Below are 19720 nucleotides of genomic sequence, written 5' to 3' on the forward strand. Positions count from 1 at the left end.
AAGGAAGGAAGCAAGGAAGGAAGGAAGGAAGGAAGGAAGGAAGGAAGGAAGGAAGGAAGGAAGGAAGGAAGGAAGGGAGGGAGGGAATTTCTCACTTTAGGGCGATGTAGTAAGTGAGACAGAACTTAATTATCTTAATTAAGATAACCAGTATTCAGATACTATAAACTTTGTCAGGTACGTTTAAACTGAAGACTTCAGATTCTAGGATTGAAACATCAAAACAAAACAAAAAAAAAGTTGAACACATGAAACCAGAGCTAAAATCTACAATAATGAGCTGATTATAAGCTTTTTGCTATTTGTGATTGGCCTTTTTATTTCCGCTCTCCAGTTTTGCTTGATTTTAAAAGGAAATCAGTGGGAGTTCCCACATGACTATGCTCCTCCTTCCTTAGCAAACGCTTACTCTGAATTTTTGAAACAAAACTTGAGGCTAAAGAAGTACAGCATTTATAATATTTTGAGGGTCATCAGATAGATGTGAGAGAAGCTAAAACAGTCCATCAGAAAAGAAATCACTGCTGGTATGCAAAACCAACCTGCTTTATGTTCACAAAAATTTCTTGAAAAAATGAAACAGATGTTTTTGGCAATGAAAAGTACTCAAAACGCCATGAGCTGGTATATGTGAATGATATTGCAGGCATTCAAACAGAAGAGTTCACTTGACTAATACAGCCAAAAATTAAAAAAGCTGAGCATGCTTTAATAGAAAGAATGCATTCATTGTGGCAGAGCTGAATGCTTTACAGTGTGCTTCTCTTAAATACCTAGAGGTGGTTCTGGAGATATACCAATGCTCTGTAACAAAGCTTCTGTCTCTCTTCTTTTGCGGTCTAGGTCAGAATCTTCCTGAGCTGGCTCCTTCTTTTGCTGTAGATCAGCCTGAGTTAAAACAAAACAGAAAAGTTTCCTCCACATATAATCAGCTCTAGCAATTAAGTGTGTGGAAAATATTTATACGCACCACTGCTTAGGTACACTTTGAAATTCACTTAGATACGTGAAAAAAAAAAAAACACCACATCATCTTTCCCTGAGTGCACAGGAAAACTGATCTTTGCAAGGATATTTGCAATGATTTTTACAGCACACCGATGGAAATCTTCTGCCTCTCACTCATCAGATGCAACTTATTCAGCTGATATAAAAGCTGACCATAGAATAACAGATATCATCACCCTGAGTAAAAATGGCCCATTCCTATTTCCTCCAGGATCAAGAAACAAAATTCTATTGGACTTCAGTGATGCAGCTGTTAGAACCCAGACTGGAAGCCCAGTGAGTTCTAAAGGTTTTCTGATCCCCTCAGGTTAAATTAAGGTGAAACAACACCAAACGACCAGATAAAATGTTTTACTTGTGGTAGACAACTTATAAACTTGGAAATAGATAATAAGCTATGTAGTCTCTTATTCATAAATCTATATGAAAGAAAAAAAAAAAAAAAAAAGGAAAGAAAAGAAAAGAAAAAGAAAGTGAGTCAAAGAATCCGGATCACCACCCCAGGTTCCAGCGCTGTCTCAGGTGTGGTAATCTTGGGTGGTGGATGAACACCCAGAAACGTTTTCAGTTTGGCTTATCAGCTGATTTGCATACTAGACAAGGAGAGGTGGGTTTTCCATGAACTCAGCATGAGAGACAAGGAAAGGTGGAACATGGGTTCTGCGCATGCACTGAGGGGGGATGGGGTGCATTAATCCTTTTGTTCAATTGAGTCAGTGGTCACAATCTCCACCTGCTACCTTTACCTTTCCCCAGTTACTGCCAGTTTTTGCTTCTTGAGCAACCACCCCTGCCTTTGGCTTCTTCTGGGGCAGATGTTCCCCTTTGATCAATCCTTTAGTTCTTCAAGGGCATAGTCCCTAGCAAGGCCTTCATCATTTATACGAAGTATCAGGATTACACAATAGAGTCAATATTCAGCTGTCTTCTTTAGAAGATCAGTTTGATGAATGTTTGAGGCATTAACTCCTTCAGTTCCTCACAGCAGCTTAAGGATCTACATTTGGTCCCAAGCACTTGTTGGTAATAAAAAGACTTTCTCATGAGCTTCAACATCTAACAGGAGCAAAGGAAAGGACTAATGTGTCTAAAATAGGATTTTTGCACCCCTGGGCAACCAGCCAAAACCCTTCCTCTTTGCTTAGATCTCTATACCTCCTTGGAGCTTCCACACATTAGCCTCCTGTCCCTCTGGTCTACTGGGACCTAGAAACAGGAGAAGCAACATCTGCATTAGCCAGAATCCATTATATTTGGCTCATTTCCCAATTTAGTAGCTTGGAAGGAAAATACCAATACCCCAGCCATGTGGTTAGAGTACTCCATTGAAAGAAACAGACTCTTGCAGCCCTTCTTTCAAGCAGATGAGGGAACTGAACCCATGTCCCACTTTGTAGCGTAGTGCAGTAACCAGTAATGCAGTCATGTCTGTCACTTTGTCATGTCTTAAATACAGCAATCCCAGTACAGTTCTTATAGAGAATGTCTGGAGGCATCTGCCTCTATACTTTAGATCCTAAGGTTACTTCTCAATTGGCTGATCCTATCCAGCCACCACACAGAGAGGTTTCCCTTCTGTTAAAACCAGAGTGTGGGGCACAGGGGACTCCCACAGTGTCTCAGTCTGGTGTTGATGCTGCTGAAGGCTCAACAGAAAACCTTGAAGTTGTGAAGCATCCCCTTGTTCTCCAGTTTGAACACAGACAAAATGTAGAAGAACATTGTTTTTACAGACAAAACCGAAATTCAGGCATATCCCTCTGCTCAGCTCTTCCCACGAGCTAGCCTGAAGTATCTCACAGTATGTAGGATTGCAGACAACTCTTTGCACTGGTGTACATGGCTAAGCACCTAAATGAATGTTAGGCTTCACTTCTGAAGGCCATCAGACATGACAGCACACCCCATTTACAGCACCGCAGCATAATCTGTAGAGCTGGGTGTCCCGAGCTGGATCTGGCTATTGGGGCCAATGGAAAGTTCCAACCACCACAAGATCTCCACAAGGCATAAAATAGAGGCAGAGGACAAAGGAAAGGAGTTAATAGCTTCCTCGAGCCAGTAGCTTGGCTCCCTTCCCTCTAATTCATTAACAGGCTAGTAATGAACACTGAAAATTTTAATGTTTAAAGTTCTGCTTACAGAAGTCTCCCCTAGTGACTCCAGAAGCCTCACCAGGGGGTGTGCTGGTAATTGCACAAAAATGACTCAAATGAAAAAAGATTAAAAAGACAGCCAAAACTGGAACACTGATTTCTTGGATCACATCACATTTCCACAGTAATTCCATGAAATTCATGTACAATATTAAAGTGTCAGTTTAAAAGGAAACCAGTTATTAGTAAAGGATAACAGGTGCTTTAAACTATAGTAAGTGTTGACATTTGAAGGAAAGGAAACATAATCACTTAATGCTTCTCTGACTTTGCATGAAAATGAATATCCACTCCCTGTCAATTCTCACCTCTATTCCACTAAGTGACTGAATAAAAAGAAGTACAAATCCCTTAATGAAAAACCTAATGCATACTGTCAAGGACAAATAAACTAATATGTCAATCAAACTTTAACAGAACTGAAAGATGCACCCATGCCAGAAGATGAAAATGCAATTGCAATTATGTTTTACTTTACTGGAGGATAATAATTGTAAATCTGTTACCTTAGCTAGTAATCAAACTAGTCTTCAGAGTACAAAAATACATATTTAGATTGTAATGGCTTGAAAAAAATGTGAGCCCTCTTTCTGTCTTTCCCTACTCTCCACTCCCTTTCCATTGAAGGAGAGCCCAGGAAAAAGCATTGTGGCAAATCAATTTTTATTTCCACACACACATACACATCATGTTGTCTAAACTGTTGTCATCTGACAGTGCGTTGATTTTAAAAGCAATTCCCTCACCCCAACTTTCTTGACTAAAAATAAGCATTTTGATTTTAAGGTTAGGCTGATGTGGGTTTGAGGAGCTCATTCCACATGACAGATACCTTGGGGTATACAATACTGAGATGTCAAAAGCTCAGCAACCCCTTCTGCAAGCATGAGTTATCTAAAAGGCGCTTTTGCATATTTACCTCTTTCTTCTTCCTTTCTTCCTCCTTCCGTTTCTTTTCTTCTCTTATTTGAGCCAAACGTTGCTTTTTGCGCTCAAGTTCTGCTTTTAAATCACTTTTGTCTGACATTTTGACGCTGCTGGAGACAAAATTATGGAAATCAAGGTGAAAACAGAATTAAAAGTTTTCCCTATCTACTGAAAAAAAGATACTTAATTATATAAAAAAATAATGCTTCTACATTCCTACAAATATATTTCTTTACAAACATTGGCCCTTGGACTATAGTGACATTGTAGAAAGAAGGATATTTGATTCACAATTTTTATTTCAAGAAATTAGACCAGAATATCACCAAACATGGAATATATTTTTACATGACCCTTATTAGTTTTGTGAAGCAAACCCATTTTTGTCTACTGTTCAAAATGATGCTTTAATGCTGTTACACACTGAAGCTGAGCTCTTCTGATTTCATTGGCTCCAGCAGCTCTGCCAGACTGTAGGACTCAGATCCAGAAATGGATTTCAGTTTTAAGTACGAGAACGTGATCTGCCCCAAACAGTCCCATACATCTTAGACAAGTAATAATTTTACTCGCAAAACTGGAAATGTGACCACTTTCACTTCTGCCGGTGCCTTGAACGGCTGCCATCCCAGGACCTGCCCCATTCCACTGGCACGGCCCCACACAGACCACCAGCTCAGTCTCTGTATCCTTTAGATGTTCACCTCTCTGGGAAGCACCCTCACCAAGCCAGGGCTATCCTGCACTGAAATCTCCTCCACCCTTTCCAGGGAAAGCTGGGCCATTCCCCCAAAAAGCTGCAGACAAGGCACAGAACCAGGCAACCCAGCAAACCTGAGATTCTCTTTAACAAAGAAGCACACTGCTCTGCCAAGTTTCATGCTCAGATCATCTTTACAAGAGGCAGGAGACATGCCTAATATTCCTGATTTGACTTCAGTCACACAAACTTGGCAAAAGGATTTCTTCTGAGCTACTGAACCACCCCCCACCCCAGCCCCCTCATTTTAGTCTTAAACACAATTCTCTGTAGGATGGACAGTGATGTGAAGCCATGACACTCTTTGTGTTTTAAATCCCTGCCAACTTATGCTGCTGTTACGTGAGCCTTGAAAATGAAGGGTAAAGAGATAGAAAGTCACATCATACAGAAATAGAGCCAGATGTCTAAGGAACATACAATATCAATATTTTTCTACAGTTTTAAAACCCACCAGTGTTGCACAAATCTATAACTTAAGTCACAGATAATTTATTTTCTAACATCATATTCATTATGGGCTGTCATCTAACCATATATTGATTTTCTTATTAGCACTTTATTCCAAAGACAGTCCTGACTAATACAGATATTCATGAAAAGAGTTAACAGTGCCTTTTACACACCACTGACCACATCCACCACTGCAACCCAGAATCAATCAGATCAATGGCAGCGCCATGTATACGCAATGGAAGTCTATTGTTTGCTTGATGCATGGGAAATTTAAATGACAACTCTCTGTTAATATAATGAGAACTCCACACACATTACTGCCTGCGTGGGTGGATGACCGGAGAGTAAATTTGTATGCTAAAAATTATATGGCACTTTCACCCATCATGAATTCCTCTGCAGTCATCAGCTTCCTCCTCAAAATGATAAAAGCATAGTTAGCTCATGATCTGGAGGATACTGCCAACAAAATATCACCTGCACATTAAATGCAATCTTGGGCCCAAATGTTTTGTTGTCTTTGCAAGCATTTTCCTTTAATGATAGAAAAGAGTAATATTTGGAATCAGAAGAGGAAACTATTCAGTGAAAATGGCAGGCATAAGAGCAGCATGAGGCATGTCAGAGGGGCCAGTGTAGTTGTACCTGTGTGTGGACCATACCATGGATGCTAACATTTTTCAGTCAAACTCCCAGCTGAATCCCACCAGCAGGAGCTAAACCAGTACACCTCACACTGTCACAGACTCTGCACTTATCAGAGCTGCCCATCCTGGCAAGGTACCCTGCAGTCCTTTCAAGGCCCAGGGACTGCTGGTTCAATACACAACAACTGACAGCAAATGGTATTGCTAGGAAGGATATTAAACTGCTAGCAAACTGGACCGCTGGAGACACTGATTGTATGTGGAGGACCGTCATTTCATTATTCCTCCATCACTCTGGTCCTATTCACGATGATATTGTTTTCAAGAAAGAGAAATCAAAACTGTAAGAAAAACTGCATTTCATATCAAGAAAAATAAGCAGTAGCACCTTAAACAACATTAATCTGTGTGATCAGCTGACGTCAGCGAGCTATTTTTTTTACATGAGAAATGCCTGGAAAAGAAAACAAGCTGTTTAATGGCAGTGCAGGTAGTATTTTGCCTACCAATCTGTTCAGGATTTGTGGGTCTCTCTCAGATACGGCTGAAATCCCATTTGAAGCTATTTCTTAATCTGTTGCACACATTTGAATTCTGATTATGAAGTTCCCCCTCAGAGCCCTTTGGACTAGATAAGAGTTTTCGCATCCTTTTAGTTCTGCAATTTGGCAACAGAGTGTAAGCTCTTGTTTCTATGCAAAAATATGCAAATGCATTTTAAGGCTCATGACAGAAACCCTGAGGGTTTGGCACCCCTTTCAAGCTGTTTGTCAGATATCAATGAACAGCTTTCTAAAAATTCGTTCCCTTAATGTCAGGGAACCTAACTAGCTTTTTCCCTGATTTGAGCATCAACAGCTTAGTCCCTGGCCCCTTCTTTACAATGCTGTAGTCAGGGTGATCAAATCCTATTATAGCTTTGCCCTACTTTTAACAAAACAGGTCTTACATACAACAAAGATGATGTTATTAAATTTCCTTAAAGAATGTTGCCAGAACTGATTTATAGAAAGAAATTAATCTCAAGTTACTTTCACCCTGAATATATTATAGTCATGCCTTAGCCCCCCAAACAGCTTACCGACCTTCAAAGTGGTTGTTTACAATTTTAGCACAAATTGAACACCAAGGGTATGTAACCACCTTTCTCAGATGTCAGCAAGTCGGGAGTCAGCAGGAGGTGAGCGTACTCGTCACTCTACTTGGCATTAAAGATGGAGTTAACACTTTGTATTCGTTACTGGGAACAAATTTCTAATAATTGCCATTCTGAGTGCCAAAAGGCATAAAAAAGATTTACTTTTAACATTCACAGTCTGTGGTGCAGAATGACAGCTCAAGGCTTATGTATGACCTAATCTTCTCCAGCCTGGGAGAAGGCACTGGTCAGAGGGAAACAGTAAGGAGCACATTTTGAAGCAAAGCAATTAAGTCACTTATCTGGAAGAAGGAATGCATAGGAACAAACACACTGAACACTGCATTAAATGTAGTAATAGTTCTCATAGCAGGGCAGCAGCCTAGGGCTCCCCTCTTCAAGGGAGGTGCATAATCTTAGATCATTTTTTACTTTGTTTGGCCCAGCTTACTGTCAAGTGACACAGTTTTAAAAGGAGAGAGTCCTCCCACTCCAGAAGAGCTTACCACCCATGTTCTAACTTTGATTCTTGGGATGTAGCAGGATATGTGGACGTGAACCACCTTGCACAGAGAGCACTTGCCTGTACTCCTAATACTCTGAGGAAATTCTCCTTTCTTTGAGCTACTGGATAAAGGAGCCTGTTCCTCTTGGCGTGACTTCTGAGACAGACTGTTCTATTTCAAGATGTCAGATTTCTCTGTATGCATTAACTATGCCTCAGAGTTCCCTCGTAGGCTTGGAATGACAGCCGATTCCACTGACACATCAAAGGGTCACCAGACCCACCAGAATGGCAGCCGCCCAGGCATGTGCAAATGCAGCTCCCAGGCTTCTGAGGACTCAGTTCTGGGACTTCATCTACTGGGCTTATCTCACTAAATCTGGATGTCCACAATGTAGATGCAGAGCTATCCTTACCATCAATGAAGGTAAAACCAAAAGAGTCTGGATATCCTCGGATGTGATTCCAGTTTTCCTAAAGCAGATGTCTAAAAGCAGTTAAGATTAAGCGTGCTCCAAAGCCACTAGTTCCAATGATGATAACAGGCCCTGGGTGATCAGTTAAGTTCTATAAATCTCAATTGTTAAGTGTCTCAGACAGGGTGAGAAGAATCCTGTCCTTAATGTGCTCCCAGCAGTTCCTTTTAGCTTGTCAGTGTATGAAACAAGATCTCTGAAAGACCATTTACATTAATCTTAAACAATAATGGTGTTTGCACAAACTTCTCGGCTGTGCGGAACATACACAGATCGACTCCAGTAAGCTTATTACACAGGTAGTAACATCTCATGACCATTTCTTTAGTGGCAGCAGTAAGCACATAAGCATGGAAGATGCAAACAACAGCGTTTTACCCTCAACTGGACTAAAAGCCATGCAGGTACTTTTACCAGTGAAAGCCAACAGACTTACTACAGTTTCCTCACAAGCTACAAGGTCTTTATTAGTGATCAGTATCACAATATTTCAGCAGATATTTTTTCAAGCCATTTATATGAGCACTTAACAGCAGGAACAGTCATAGGCATCTAAAAAGATTTACTACAATTGCAGAACTAATAAATTGATACTTGCCAGTATCTATTAATTAATTTATCAATTAATTGATAAAACCACAGTTATGGAGATACAAAGAGTAGCAAAACATGTACATAACTTGGACTAAATATAAGAAAAAAGAAGCACAAAGCGCCCAATGTATAATGAATAAAATAAAAACAAACACAGAGGAAATTATGACAGAGCACGCTTTTAAAAAGCAGATTAAAAAAAAAAAGGTGTAACACCTCCCTCTTCTTAAAGCCTGTTCATTGTATCCCCTAGAACAGCATCTTTTCTGTATGCTATCACCCAGCTCATCTACAATGAAACCTGTTTCCAAATCTGGTAGGAAATAAAAAAGGCTACAGATTTTAATGCTTTTTGGTGTTTGGGGGATTTTTACATGCTGTTCATTAGGTAGGCTGCACTAGAGTGTAACTATATTCACCATTTCATGACCCTTAAAGTCTTTCCTGTTTTGTCACTTCCTATGTTATCCATTTCATTATTATCTCCATTGCAATTACCAAAGGAGTTCATTGAATACTGTTACATATGGCATTAGTCATCTTATATAACTAATTATAAATAATTGATTCATTAATATACTTTTCTAAAATAAATAGGCAGCATCTAGTACTTGTAGACGCTGTACATGTATTATTCATGTGTCTTCATAAAGAGCCAGTTACTCTTGTGTCCAAAACTGCAAAATGTCTTTATTTTGAAAAGTAGAGGAAGTTGCACAATAAAATACATTACTCAGTGATTTTTGGCTTTAAAGAATGGGTTTATAGAGTGGGAACACTATTGAAACTATTACATACAGAGTTTTCTACTGGAAAAAACAATTCATTTCTATTTACATACCACATTTGTCTCTCTTTTGTACAAGGTAACACATTTCCTACAGTTAGGAATATTATGCACTTTTACAATAGAAGAAAATTCCCATGGGATCTACCTATGACTTTTACAAGTGTAAAGCATGTATGCAACACATGAAATTGTACAAAGCACATAAACATCCTTGGTCTGCAAAAAAAACAGAGGGAGCTGTTACCCTAGCATAAATGCATTCTAATCCATGGTATTCCTTTGAAAATAATGTTTGAAACACACTTCAAATGGGCAAGAGGGGCTAGAATCATCTTCTTGACAGCAATTTTTAAGTAAACATATGAGTACCTCTTTTCATCATGCATCAGAATTTGTACTCGACTTCAGTCAAACAACATAAATACTTCTGCTAAATAGGCATATCAATGTTTACAAGATCACAACAATGGGCAAATATTTGCAGCTGCAAAAAGTTAGCATTTGCTGCATTTTAAGGGATCTTGTGTGTGATGAATTCAGGGAAACACTAAGTAAAATTGGAGAGACTTTTTTTTCTACATAATCTTGAGGCAAAACAGTCAGGCTTTTTACGCTGCATCTGTGTGTTTATCTATAAATAAAAATGGTTGTTAAGTGTTAGATTTCAGGGAATGTACCATTTTTATCCTTTAGCTTCTGAACACTTATAGCAGACCGGCAAAGGTCTTGTACTTTGTTCTGTAAAGGTTTACAAATCACAGCATCCAGAGATTTGGTTCCTACTGGTTGCTATGAAACAGGTCAGCGCATCTCCAGCCTATTTATTTTGAGGCTGACAGGGTGTAAGATATGTACCCACAACTGCTCGGTTATACATCCCTTAGAATCTATCACCATTTAATCTTTTCACTCTTGTTCTTCCATCATGGCCCTACTACAAAATGAACTCAGTTACAGCAGAATTATAGGGTCCTTACAACGTAGCATATGAGCAAAATTCTGCTATTGCCCATTCTTCCAGCACCAGGTGTAGTATCAATGAAGCATCACCTTCTCATCATCCCATTCTCTCATGTTCCCTTAGCATCCTAAATTTACCATGACCTTCTCAGTTCCAACACGCATAGTTCCATGGAAGAGCCATCAAGGCTGAAGAGAACAAGCTGCTAGTAACAGTTTGCTAGAAATAAGTAAGAAATACAGCTGGGATTAGAAGGAATTTAAGTAATACATACTGCCATGTCACTCTAGCAAAGCTGCTGCATATCTTCCACCAGCTATGCTCCCTTTATATTGAGTTCCACAGAACCGACTCATGTATCACCTCAAAGAAAACTAGATTTTAAATAGGTCTTTTCAAGCATCTTGGATCTTCCCTTAGAAAGCATTAATGAGCTCAGTTATAACTGCACAATGATCTCACATACAGTGCTGGGAGATGATCCTCAAATGATGCAGCCAGTACTGATTTGTATCTCCTCAGGATCTGACTCAGCAGCAATCTTGTCCCTTATGAAGAGCGGATGTTTTTAACAAAATAACCAATTGCATGCCTGGCAACATCCTGATTTTCTAGAATACAAGATGTCTAGGTATTCTTGGTCAGCTACCTCTATATTAGCTTCTGTTTCTGTTATCTTTCTACTGTTTGGCTGCAGGAAAACACAGGGTTCTGTATGTAGCTTTGCACACAGCTGGGAATGGATTTATGTCAATTCTGAATCTTTGTGACTACATTCCCCACACATTAACTGGTCTTACTAGTCGCACTGTGTTATCTTTTGTGAATTTCCCAGCTTGTTTCAGAGAGGAACTGCAGGACCCAGAAGAATACTTTAAAAAAGTTTTCTTTCATTCAAAGAGAACCAAACACAAGCTATAAACTGATAGGATTTTAGAGATGGATAACATGAGAAACATGACATAATCTAATCTTCAAGTCGCAGGTCACTTATCTAGAAGAGAGAGCTCTGTATTTCATGTTTCTGATTTCATTTTCTTTTGTATGTACTGCTCATATAATGCTCAGATTTCCATTATATCTGTTCCTATCTTTGATATCACCACTTCTTCAAAACCTATATAAAATATCTGGCTCATCATAACAGTACCAAAATGACTACCAGGAGTGTATTTAATGACTTACTAAGACCTAATGTAGAATTTCACTTCAAGATGTCTGCTATTCTCTCCAGAAGTGGAACAAAGTCTCCTTCTCTCCATCCTGCAAACATTTCAGTTATTAAAACATGTATTTCCACTTATGGGAGGTAAACCTGACCCCTCTGGCTTTTCTACCCTCCTTCTGAGATAACCCTACTGGTATATGGCCAGCAAACTGATAATTAAAGCCATTTACCCAAACATGAAAAATTCATGCTCTAGCATCTGCTTCTTAACCCAGTTATGACAACTGCCAGACAGACATCAAAGAACAAGCTATGCTGCCGACATACAGGTTTTGCTGGAAGACTTACCCAGATATCATTGCTCCCTTAAAACAAAAAAATGCTTTGCTTTGTGGCTGATGTTTGTAAGGATGTAATCAGGCTAAAAATATTTTACATCGATTTAATCTCTGAAGTCAATATACTTAAATATTTAGAAAGCAGGGAAGAGTCCTGGCTGTAAGAAATATGCCAAGTATCTCATGTAAGTCTCACAATTTTTAAGCAAGCAAAGTGGAAGAAACAACACTACCATTCCCTTTGTACTTCCCAGGGCTTCTTCAGCTGTAGTAACAAAGCAAAGTGCATGATCAGAGCTAGCCTTAGCCAATCATCCCTGTTGATCCACCTAAGTGGAAAGAGATATGCCAAGATAAAAAGACAAGATGATAAATGCAGATGTCAACAGCATAATTTAAAGGATATACAAAGAATAGCTAAGAATTTGAATGTGAGAGAGGACTGTGAACATGAGACTGTGAAAGTTTATGTCTTCCATTTATCTTTTCTGTGGTTAAAGTATTCCACCCAAATGGGAGTAACATGGGTTTTGGTGGTTTTGTTTGATTTTGTGGGTTTTGGGGTTTTGGAGGGTTTTTTTGTCTTGAGAAAACTGCAGCCCATCTCTGTAGGGTGACTGTTGGCTAATGGGTGAGAAAGACTAAGAGGAATGAGATTGCATTCTTAATAATTGAAGCTATTTACTATTAATTTCTTTTCTACAAAGATTCATTAGACCAGAAGAAGCAGATGCAAGAGAGCAAACATTAGTACCCTAACTGAGGCCTCTGCCTTCCGGTCTTTGTTTCAGGGTTAGTTTGTATTATACGCAATGACTGTTTAGTTTAAAACACAATGCAGTATTTCGTATCTGAAGCCCAAGACATCTCTTGCTTGCTGAGTACTTGAAAGAAGGTGCTGAAGAGTCCTTTCTCTTCTTCCCACGTGCTCTGTCATGCCCAAAGAATCTTTGATTCTTCCTATATATACTTCATATATACAGATTTATGTGGAGCAGCTTCAGTGGGAAACACTGGGAGGGTGCCTGTGGCAGAAGACACATAGCTTGCTGATTCAAGCACAGATGAGGGCAAATATCTCTTTAAGCAAAGGCAAAAATTACCTGAAACTCCTTGATATTATGTCAGTCCTGTTAAAACCAGGGTGCACATGCTCTCAGCTGCAGTTTGGCATAGAGCACAGTCTGACAGATGGGCTCAAGAAAGGCAAACTAGATGAAGCAGCCTAGGTGAGACAGACAGTGGACACCCAGGCTGTTGAGTCTGGGGGTTCAAGGGTAAGAACACATCCAGAAGCAGAACTCATGGTGAAAAAGGGAGTTTTTAGAGACTGCATGCTCTTCAAGAGCTAGGTGACAGCCAAGCAGAGATTTTTGGGGACTGTGGTTTGGGTTTCTGTTTCTACACCATTTTTTTTGGTATAGATTTAGCTGAGCTTCCCAGGCACCATAAGAACTTCAATTTTGAGGGATTCAGTTACGCATCCCAGGTTCAAGATGTGGTCATGCTATGCACCTTAAGCACCTACCAATGCAACGTTGGTTGCACATGAAATCTTCTCTCTCATGCACACATATACCTCTCCAGTGCCCTGGATTCCACAGGGAAGAAATGTGGCAAATGGGCTGACTGACAGCAGGAGAAAACAAGTTGCCTGCCTAAATGATGAGACAATCACATATCTGCAGTGCACTGCAGGACTCCTCCAGAAGTAAGCCACAGTGCACGACTCACTGCACCAGGACCTCAGCTCCAGAATTTGAGACCAGGACACCAGGCAGATGCCACCAGTTCTCTTCAAACGAGGAACCCAATGCTATAGGTATTTTTGGAAAATAAATCAACTTTTACTAGTGGTTCTCAAAATATGGGACCACTGGTGGTCCACAAGGCAATCAGAAATGGCTCATGTCTGGTTTCCAGCCACATTAAACTGTAAAATGTATGGGTTTATTGGTTCCAACAGAAAGTCTTGATGATTAAGAGGGGAACATAGTTTAAAAAGTCTACAAATCGTTGCAGTATCACAAGAGAGAACTGAGGAGAACCCAGGAACAAGTGGGTAATACAGTTAGCCCTTTAGCAAAAATGGGTATTATGTGATATAAGAAAGCACAGAGGTCTCATTGCTTTATAGATATATACAGTATTTTAAGAAAAAAACACAAAAAAATGGGAGGCCACTGACTTTAATTATACTTACACCTAATTCATCACTTAGATCAGAAACTTTCTTGGGAAGAATAACTGGTTTATAATTAAACTTTAAGAACTTTAAAATGTACTGAATCAACACCGAGGAAGCATGATCTTCATTTAAAGACTTCAAAATCAATACTACTATTGACTAATATTAATATTGCATCATATTATTATTTTGTTTGAAAAGACTCATATGTTTGTATGTCAATGTGGCTGTCTATAGTTTTTTGCTTCCCTGTCCTCTGATTCACTGACAAGTAAACAATAAAACCCAGTAAGTGTTATGTACATAAAGGAAGAGCTCCTGTAAAAGGTGTGGAGAACATTAGTAGTAAGGCTGCAACATCTTTTTTTTCACCTTAGCCCTTACAGAGAATATAATTCACTATCATCTTTTGAGTTCTGTGTTTTAAACATATGAGAAAAACCCCAAAGCTTTATAATTTATAATCATCTGATAAAAATACAGCATGGTTTTAGATTATCATCTGATAATCTACACAGGGTGTTTTTAATACATTTAAAGAGGCCCATAAAGGCTGAGAAACTAGGCTTTCCTGTGTTTTCTTGCTATTAATCAACTTTCTGTGAAAAAGAAAATATTGTGGGAAATAATGGGACAGTTTTCCCACGGGCTCTTTCAGTACAAACAGAGAATGGCATCACTGTATTTTTTTTTTTTGTCTTCAGTACAATACCCTCCTATCCCATCAGCACAATGTTTTTGTATTATTATTACTACTATGGAGATAGTGAAAGGCAGGAATACAACATTCACAGGCTTTGCCAAGTGCAGCAGATTACGTACATGAATAGCTAACTGCACACTAGGGGGTACGATTTAGGTCAAATTTCTTGTTTCATTCCAAAAGGTTATAGATTTTTAAGCCATTCATTGTTTAATGCACCACACAGTTTATACCCATACGTATGTAGAACATGAACTATCTTTTCTCTATTTTTTGCAGAAGTAATTTTTGTTCCTAGGCAATGAAGGCTGGCAGAAGTTGATAGTCTGTAACAAACTGCTATGAGTGTGTAACAAAGCTGTAGGAACAGGCAGAGATAAAAAAGGACAAAGAAAGTAAGAATTTGTTTGGGGACAAATGGAGATCTGAAATCCTTCAGGATTATCATGCAGACTACCTTCTGGTTCAGCAACTGCTCAAAATGTAACTAGAATCAAACTGATGAACATACAACTTTGAATAGCGTGATTAATGAAAATGATGATTCTTTTCTATTACTTAAAGAGAAGACAAACATATTATGAAGCAAGTCACATGAATTTAGACAGTCCCCCAACTTTGTACTGCGAGAATCAGAGAAGAAATTCTCTTAAATGCTCAGTCAGTGGAACAGTTCTTAAACCAGGAGAGATAGATTCAAATACAAGGAACCATATTAGATAGCAGTCTGCTATCAGGTTGGTTTTTTTTCTGTGAGCTATTTTATTAAATATTAATTTCTGAAAATATACAATAGCAATAATTCGAAATGACTTTGACCCAATTACCAAGTGACCTGGTAACCACTCTGATCCTAACAGTGGTGGCCTGATGTGCCAAACACAAAACAAGGGCATGCCTTGAATAGTATGGATTTAATACCACTGTCTATGCACTTTAAAAGCTAAGATCTGTGTTAATGGGTACAGAACAGACGGGCTGAACAGTTTAAAGAAAGAGGGATCCACATTTTGCCTGCATGTGGTCTAGGACCTACAGTGATTAACTTTCAATACTAACATAGCATAGTCTGGGGGATAGCTTTTTCTGTCAAGTTCAGCCTGAAAATTTTAGAATAAAGCATTAGAAAAGGCTTGGAGATACTGACATAAATAGATAAACAATATATCCTCCATTATACTTATTTGTATTTAATTGTATTAGGTAACTCTGTATCTTTGCTTTACTATAATCCCCATTGTATGAACACAAAACAAACCATATCTTTCTGATGGACTGAAGTGAAAAATGAGCAACCGAGGAGCAGGATTTGGAATTACGTGCAAAACACTGCAGATGGAGGGAGAAAAAACCAAGGAACTAAAACCAGTTCTATCCCAGGGAGAGAAGACAGAAAGGAGGGGAAAACCAGTGAGGAGGGAACATGGTGTTAAGACTAGTATTGAGCAAGGGAGAAAAGGATAAACTTCAGAGAACGATAGCAAGAAGGAAGAGAAATGTGAAGAGGAGAAGATATGACTGGAAACAAAAAGCTATGTCCTTAAAAGATTCCCTCTGTAATTGTTTTCTGCTGAGTGACAGTAAATGAGCCCTCTTCCTCTGCCAAATTATTCATTAATTATTCTAGGGCCAAGCGGGGACAGTCAGCCGGTACCTGGGGAATACACAGGGTAGAACTGCACTGGTCCAGAAGAGCTCCAGGGAGGTTTGTTCCTCAGGTTGATGTACCCTCTCTCTCCACGTAAGGTAAGCTGACCCATATGCATGGGAGCAGTGTTAAATATGAAAATAGAATAACATGTACTTTTACTCTAAGATTAATAGCCAAGAATCACAAGAGTCACCTGAGCAGCAATTATTCATTTGATAACACAGGTTATCTGCACACAGGTCAAAGCAGCAGTTACAGAGAACCTCATCCAAAGTCTGTTAAGACAATGCAAAGACTCTCATTGGCTTCAACAGAGTTTGAAGATGTCTCATAGCTTTCAAACAATTTACATAGCTGACTCCAGCCACCACTCTACAGGCTTGATTCAGCACTAGAGGAGTCATGAAGAAACTTCTGTTACTTTCAGCAGTGATCAGACTGAGTCCTCTGCCCTTAAAACTTCAGCATGGAGTTATGGTGTGCTGCCCACAAAACACTTCCAGAACTGTCATTCCTGCTCCATGTCTTCTGCTGCTGCAGTGCACTCCTGGACACTCACCAGAGCACTTTTGCCTCAAAAGGGAAAACAAAAAGTGCTGAAGGAACACAGTGAAAAAAAAAGAGGGGGTATAGTTTTAAGCTCAGGAGGAGTTGGGACATCATAGCACTCACAGATGATCAGAGGTGTCTTTTGTCTCTGAGATCTAGCAGCTCTCACATCAGTCTGCTTCACAGCTTCCTGCAGCTCCTGCCATCTGCCTGGAAGTAGCCATTTCCCAGAAAAGTTGGCAAGATGATACCACCTAAAGTGAACAGTATTGGGGGAGCAAGCTCATGTATACTGTATGCTGCCTTAGTCTGAGTGCTTGCAGATGGCCAAGTGAACAACGGCTCCCAATGTCATGTCTGACTAAAAAGAGCTAGCGTGGTTTTAGATGGATAATTACCAAGCAGCAAAAGGGACATACTGTGTCTATCTGAGATTTAGACTGAGCCAGGGACTCAGGCTGCCGCTACAGCTTTTCAGACACTTTTTTTTCAGATTTTTCAAATTTTCTGTTTTTTAAGCAGTATCATTCCTGCATTACCATTTCTGCCTGCTTATACAGGTCAGCCGAATGGAAGACCATACAATCCGTCATCTGAAAAGCAAGCCCCCTAACAGACACATAAATGAGTATTCACCTGTATAACTTGAGTTGCTCAGATGAACTAAAATAAGCTGCACTGGCAAAAGCACGGTTTTACTAATACAAGAGACATCTGTACTAAGGGCACTTTGCCAGCATACTCCATCAGTATTCCTGCCAGAAAAGGTCCCTTTTACACACAGACTACAACTACAGTCATTATGGTTTGTTTCATTTAAGGTTTTTAAAATAAAAATATGAAAATATCAGATGAGTATGGCACTGAGGTCACGATGTCTGGCTATAGCTGCAGAAATGCCTGAGACCATACCTCCGCAGATGTGCATTTCCCCACGCACCTCAAGTCTTAGCTCCCTCTGACTTCCCTGAAAATTAAAACCCATGGGTGGAACACGTAGGATCTTTCTGTTAACATCCCACCACTACCTCCAAGTAGCAGCTCGTTTTGGCACTAGGCATCAGTGACTCTGAAAGATTCCTAATTACTGCTGCTGTTGATGGTCAAACCAAGCCAAAGGAGCTCAACAGGGCATTTGAGGCATAACACTAGTTAATAAGCCTGAGTAGTCCTAGAGAGAGATTATGAACATTTTTTAAACCTCTGTGTGAAGAAGTCAAGTTTGAGGAGCTGCAAGATACCACATGATTACCTGAATCATTAGCAGAAGTTGGGGAAGCTTTGAAAAACAGCAATGCCTTTCTACATCCTTACATTTTTCTGTTCTGCTCCCTTACCTTTTTTCCTCACAGCCCATTTCACCTCACTGTCCAGAACCCTGCAATGGTGAGACCTCTACCACAACCCACTGCATCCAGCTCTATCTGGTATTTCCTCTCTCTCTTCTTGCAGTTTGGAAAACTGCTGTCAGGAAGGAATGATTCTTGAAACTTGTCTTACAAAAGAAAAGGAAACCAAGAGACTTGATCTGTTAATTTATTTGAAAATAAAGCAGGTAAGTTCTTGCTGCATCATTTACAGCACCTACACTGAAGACAGCTGCTAAAGCAAGGCTTTTATCTATGACAGACATAACAGGACTAGGAACCTGAAGCTGGAAAAACACAAACTGGAAAACAAACAAATGCCTTTCAATAATAAAAATAACAGACACTGAAAGGAATCACGAAGAAGGGCAGCTCACTGCCCTTCCTCTTACAGAAAAAGCTGGAAGGTCAGCTTCTTAATTTAAGATCTGCAGGGTACAGAGGGGTATTTGCCTGACTATTCTTTCAGTAGCCAGATTTCCAAATTCTCAATCATGACTGTATGCGCAGGGTGTGGTTTATTGCTGCTCCTTTAAAGATTCCTCTCTTTAACTGTGAATAAGGCAGCACTGCAGTTAATGCAGTTTTAGGGCAGACTAATTTGAGGCAGAGGTGTTTAGAGCTAGGAGAAATTGAGCTAATCCAACACTAAGCAACCTCTTGGACGTCCATACACCTGGCCCTCAGAGGTCTATCAGGTATCAAGGAAAAGGATAGCAAGTCCCAATTCTCAAAATATTCTGCGCACAGAGAGGAAGGTGCAGAAGGGGCAACACATTTTTGTATTTTCACAGACTATGAATGGATGGTTTGGGGAAAACAAAATGAAACAGAGGATGGTTACCAATAAGAGCACTCCCAGGGGCAAAGACCTTGGGTGCAGTCCCAAGTTTTGAGTTGAGGAAACACATTCTTGCTGTGAAGTGCTACACAGTAATTACAGAAGGCATTTTATTCACTTTCACTAAGCGTGGAGACTGTTATTAGAGATGTTGTCTCAAATGCAAAGACAGTAAAAAGAGGAACTTAAAAGAACCAGAAAAAAACCCATGTAACTTCTTCCCATTAACTTAGCAAGAACAAATGAGGCACTTCAACAAAGCATGTTGTTAGTAACAGAAATTAAATTCCTTGGTGGCTCTGATAATACTATCTCTCAGAAGATAGATGGTACTAGGATTTGGATTTCCATTCTGAAACAGGTTTTGCAGCACTGGGCTTCATGATATTTAAAGCCGTTTCACAGGTAATTTAATGTCCTCACGCAGAAGCGAAGAGCTGACAAAACCCTTGTATGTCAGGATAAATTGGCAGGTGCAAGTGCCAAAGCCACGTGCC

General features: G+C 39.6%; 1 protein-coding gene across 1 annotated transcript in view; it reads right to left on the bottom strand.

Annotated features, from left to right (window-relative positions):
* The window catches only part of DYNC1I1 (dynein cytoplasmic 1 intermediate chain 1), a 179026-nt gene extending 174825 nt beyond the window's left edge, over window positions 1-4201 (bottom strand). Inside the window, exons 1-2 of the mRNA XM_026843204.1 lie at window positions 4084-4201; window positions 774-888 (exon numbers count right to left, since the gene is read on the bottom strand). Of these exons, the coding sequence (XP_026699005.1) occupies window positions 774-888; window positions 4084-4191 (223 nt within the window). The 5' untranslated portion in view covers window positions 4192-4201. The remainder of the gene's footprint in view (window positions 1-773; window positions 889-4083) is intronic.
* Window positions 4202-19720: the final 15519 nt, after the last annotated feature.

The sequence above is a fragment of the Athene cunicularia genome, assembly GCF_003259725.1.
Source record: "Athene cunicularia isolate RWA chromosome 2 unlocalized genomic scaffold, athCun1 chr2_part1, whole genome shotgun sequence".
NCBI classification, from domain to species: domain Eukaryota; kingdom Metazoa; phylum Chordata; class Aves; order Strigiformes; family Strigidae; genus Athene; species Athene cunicularia.